Source organism: Chenopodium album, chromosome 8, assembly GCF_948465745.1.
Source record: "Chenopodium album chromosome 8, dcCheAlbu1.1, whole genome shotgun sequence".
NCBI classification, from domain to species: Eukaryota; Viridiplantae; Streptophyta; class Magnoliopsida; order Caryophyllales; family Amaranthaceae; genus Chenopodium; species Chenopodium album.
This window is the reverse complement of record NC_137841.1, coordinates 12,141,176-12,146,482: the sequence shown is the minus strand read 5'-3', so window position 1 is coordinate 12,146,482 and position 5,307 is coordinate 12,141,176. Positions and strand designations below refer to the sequence as shown.

The window sequence follows — 5,307 nt, the reverse complement described above, 5'->3', positions numbered from 1 at the left end:
ACCTCTAGGAGATAGCGTGTCGAGCTCTTTTGATTGAGTTTGTCATTAGTTTTCGCAACCATTGATTTGCATATTGTTCCCGAGTTGCTACAATTGTCATGATTACTTGTTGATCCCCGTTCTTAGTGTTTTATTTGGTTCTTAGTGTTTTATTTGTTTGGTTTCTTTGTTTGGTAGTTGGTTAATTTTCTTTCTTTATCTTTGTCTTCGACCTAGCTTACGCGCATAATTGAGAGCGCTTGAACATTACCGTTCCTTTGGATTTGACCCTTGACTTGCCTCTTTACTAGTATTTAGGTTAGTTGAGTGTTTATATATTTAGTTTGACGAGGGAGGATTAGTTTCAACGACCTAGTTCCACTCCTCGTCAGCAAGCGAGAACTTGAACAAGTTAAATTATTAACGACTGTTTCATATTCAAGACACCACCATGCATAAATGCACATCAGTCCGTACTCCGTTACAAAAGTTCAAAAATGATTTATTTTCAGACCCACTAAAACCACAACAGGTCCCTCCTAAAAGTAGCAACAATGGCAAAAAAAAAAAAAAAAAAACCAGTTGTTCATAAACTTTGGGGAAAAGACCACAAAGCAAGATTAAAACAAAAAATAAAAGCACTTAAGCATCATCAAGGGCAAGAACTCCAGGCAGTGGTTTGCCTTCCAAAAGCTCCAAGCTGGCACCACCTCCTGTAGAGATGTGGCTCATCTTGTCTGCAAGACCAACCTTCTCCACAGCAGCAACAGAGTCACCTCCGCCAATGATTGTGGTCACACCCTTTCCACTAAGCTCAGCCAACTGCCTCGCTACGGCCTACAGATAAAAATGTCAAGAATGGTTTTAATCACACCATATACATCATTTTATAATAGCTTTCGAGAATAAAAACTAATGTAGGACAGACTTTTAACAATTAACCAATACAACAGGAGACAGTTATGGTTCAATATGGTTAAGAATCAAGACACAACTATTCACCTCAGTCCCTGCAGCGAATTTCTCAAATTCAAAAACACCCATAGGTCCATTCCATATGATGGTTTGGGTTTTGTCTAAAGCCTTGCTGAAAGTGTTGATAGAATCTGGTCCAATGTCCAATCCCATCCAACCATCGGGAATAGCCGAGGCAGGTACAACCTATAAAACAGTACAATCATGAGACCACATCATTGCCATACGGCCATACCACTACTACAAATACAATGAGAGGATATCACAAATACAAAAATAGTCACATGTACGAACCTTGCTATCAGCATCAGCGGCAAACTTGTTAGCAATTACGACATCAGTAGGCAGCATCAGGGACACTCCTTTTGCTTTTGCCTTCTCCATGAGAAGGTTTGCAAGTTCAAGCTTGTCTTCCTCTACTAGAGAGGATCCAACTGGGAGTCCTTGGGCTTTGTAAAAAGTGAATATCATCCCTCCTCCAAGTAAAAGATAGTCCACCTTAGCCAACAATGACTCAATCACACCGATCTTGGTTGACACCTTCGAGCCACCAACAATAGCAGCAAAAGGTTTCTTGGGGTTTGCCACAGCTCCAACTAGGTAGTCAAGTTCCTACAATCAATAAACAAAAAAATCCTTTAGGTAGACTTCATTCTAGTTCAAGCTCTCCTAGTGCAGGCAGAAATCATGCAGCACATACCAGTCAACACAACAGCTTTTCTGAAAAAGAAAATTGGAGAAACCAAACAGCAATTGCATAAACATGTGAACAAAAAATTATAAGCCTTCGATAAGCTTGGAAGAGGATGGCTTGTTTCCTCGTTATATTGCTGATCTACTTGCGTTTACTTTATTTTAGCATGCTGCTGCATGAAATTGGCAGTAGCGTGCAACTTTTCTTATTTTTTTAACTTCATATAACTCTTATCAGCAACTTCAATTCAACGCTTTACATTATATATTCTAGACCAAGAACCAATGTAATCCATCTCAGGCACTAACCTGACTGAGTGCAATCAGGTACGAATAATTTTTTTCCAAAGTAGTTAGCATGGCTCCAGCGTAATTTATTGCATACAGCTACACATCAGATGCACATCAAAGCATCCTCATATGACACGTAATATTGGACTATTCGAAATCAACAGTGAAGACTAAAGAGCATGTTACACCAAAAAGGATGAGGATGTAGAGTATGAACAATCACAATATTATGAGTGAAATGAATGGACATTGACTGGTAATAACATCTGAGTGCTAATACATTAGGCTAATAATTAGCATACACAAACATTATCAGCAGCAACAAATACCAAAATAAGTCCACTTATCACCAAGTAATAAAACAAGTACCTTTTGCATCAAAAGGCCTGCAACAGAAGGCTTTAAATACTTGGCAACACCTTCAGTAGAAGCATGAGCCCTGTGGGCAGTACCGAAAGCATCATTCACATAGACATCAGCTAGAGCAGCCAATTTCTTTGCAAACTCAGGATCATTCTTCTCTTCCTCTTTATAGAATCTCACATTCTCAAGAAGCAGAGCACCTCCTTCAGGCAACTCAGCCACCATTTTCTCGACTTCCTCGCCAACGGAATCATTTGCCATTTTAACCTGTACCAAATTACAGATGAAGATAAAGTGAGAACGGAAATTGTCAGTGAAATAATCACACCTTCCTAAATTCTACATTTTTTGTAAAGGAATATCCATAATCTTCAGAGATCAACAGAAATTCATACCTCAGCTCCAAGAAGCTCAGAAAGCCTTGGGACAAGGGGCTTCAAGCTGTACTTAGGTGTAACACCTTTTGGACGTCCCTGGAAACAGAAAGGCAACCAAAGTGACAAGGAACAGGAACAGCATAACAAGATGGTTAATATACATACATGTGCATTCTATTGTGCAAGCACTACTTTAATAATATACATAGTAATAATTTCCATCGTGCCTAAGATGCAATAGTAAGCTTGCATTCCCTAGCATGCAATAAAAATTCTACTTATCAGGAACCACACCTTTTGCACAAATAAAACTCTAAATGTAACATCACCAAGCACAAGTGCAATTTATACAACATGGAAGTTAGAAAGCCACATAGTGACATCGTAAATTTTGTTAATCATTGAACTAGTATGAAGCAAATAGAACATAAAAAGGTACATGTATTGATATAAACAACTCCAATGTCAAATCTCACTAAAGCAATAGAATAATCATAAAACTTCATTCCGGTCAGGTTGATACCATTTCAATTTGTTCTTGTTTAGATGTAGGCCAAATGCAAGAAATTTTGGCAGCTGACTATTGACAATTATAAATTTTTCAAAAATGTTATTCACAGTTGATATTTCCGAACTTCTCTTTATACACCATCTTGCTGGTTAAGAAGGGAACCTTAGAGGAAGAAACACACATCAATATTACTTTCATTCTCATATACTTCATATGACATTCCTTAAGAGTCCTAAAAGTGACCCGACACAACCCAAACCTTGAACCAAATGGCTTCTTACCCGACAACCCAAATTAAACCTACCCATTAGCTCCCTGTAGTTTCAAAGTAACCCAGTTGGAAAAATCATAATACTTCGTATCTTAAAAACAACTACATTGTTACACTATACAATCAACAAACCCCAGAATTAATCAAAACTGAAAAACATGATCGAGTACCCTCAAAGCTAAGGGATCGTTGAATATCATTTCCAGATTATTAAAAAAAAAAAAAAAAAACAAAACAAAATACTGATTTTAGACCTATATTATAAATTTTAAAAACAAATACGCAGTACAAAAGAAAGGAAACCCAGATGCAGAACAACATCAAATATCAAAATAACTTCTAAGTGATCAATCAGTATCTTTTCAACATTTAAAATTAAACTACCTTCGTTTCATATTATTAACAACAATTTGCATAAAGTGTGAGTTGAAAATATCAAATCGTGGCAAATAATTTGAAATTGATGTAGTATTTCAAGTAATAAAAACATACACAAAACAAAGGAAACCCAGATGAAAGATAATATCAAATAGCAAACCAACTAAAAAATACTTTAAAAAAAATGAAATAGAGAAAAGAAATATACCAGATGACTACAAAGAATGACCTTAGCGCCATAACCAGACAAGTATTTAATGGTGGGAATAGCAGCACGAATCCTTGTATCATCAGTGATGTTAGAATTATCATCTAATGGAACATTTAAATCAACACGAACAAATACTCTCTTTCCCTTCAAATCTGCCTCTTTTAGGGTTGCTACACTTCTTTTAGTCGCCATTTTTATCCAAAATCTAATCAATAAACAAATTAATCGAGATCAAAAACCAGAAAAACAGACAAACAATAAATCAGATCATGAAATGATATTAGATCTATGGAACTTACAGAGATAGTGTGGATGTGTTGAAGTTATGAAAACTGATGAAGTCAGAAGTGAGAGATAGACGGAAGGTTCGAGAAAGTTTATATGGAAGAGTGGTACTGGTGCGGTGCAGGGTAAGCAGGTGGGTGCTAAACTGCTAAAATGAGCCGCTTTCGTGTCACGCAAGATTTTTTTTTTTTTTTTTTTTTTTTTTTTTTTTGGTGGCGTATTAAATTATTAAAAAGCATCTTAGGCCCTATTCTTTTGAGCTTCTGGGCAGGGCAGGGCAGGGCAGAGCATGGGTCAGTAGAGTAGAGCAGAGTCGAGCAGATTTCAACTATATTATTATTATTATTATTATTATTATTATTATTATTATTATTATTATTATTACTACTATTGTTGTTGTTGTTGTTGTTGTTGTTATTGTTATTATTATTATGTTAATGTTAATGTTGTTGTTGTTGTTGTTGTTGTTAATAATGTTGTTGTTGTTATTATTATTATTATTATTATTATTATTATTATTATTATTATTATTATTACTACTACTATTACTACTACTGTTGTTATTGTTATTGTTTAGGGTAATTTTACCCTGTCACGTGGCCCAATCAAAGGATGACACGTGTTAGCCTCAGAATGGGCCAGAGTGGACCAATCCCTGCTTGACACGTGTCACTCCAGAAATAAAGGGGAAAATGGCGGCCTTCAGGCCCAAATCCCGAGAACGCCGCAAAACGCTCAGCCCACCAATGATTAGGGTTCAGTGACCTAATCAGGGGCACAATTTCCAAAGACCCTATAAATAGGGAGATGTCCCTCATTTTGAGGGCACGTTTTATCATTTATTACACATTTGCTCTTTGATAAAGACATCCTGAGCTTGAAATCCGAGCAGATCCCTACCTAAATTTCCGCACCTTTTTCTCCCTTCAAGTTTCTAACTTGTGCGTCGGAGGCGGAGCACCACCCAACTGGT

General features: G+C 36.6%; 1 protein-coding gene across 1 annotated transcript; it reads right to left on the bottom strand.

Moving 5' to 3' along the window:
- Nucleotides 1–391: 391 nt before the first annotated feature.
- On the bottom strand, nt 392–4,499 carry LOC145641716 (phosphoglycerate kinase 3, cytosolic-like). The gene is made up of 7 exons (XM_081692637.1): nt 4,349–4,499; nt 4,047–4,254; nt 2,697–2,774; nt 2,308–2,568; nt 1,249–1,566; nt 982–1,140; nt 392–816 (listed from the first exon to the last, which is right to left on the bottom strand). The coding sequence occupies exons 2-7, from the start codon at nt 4,239–4,241 to the stop codon at nt 622–624; spliced, it is 1,206 nt and encodes a 401-aa protein (XP_081548763.1). The 5' UTR covers nt 4,242–4,254; nt 4,349–4,499; the 3' UTR covers nt 392–621.
- Nucleotides 4,500–5,307: the final 808 nt, after the last annotated feature.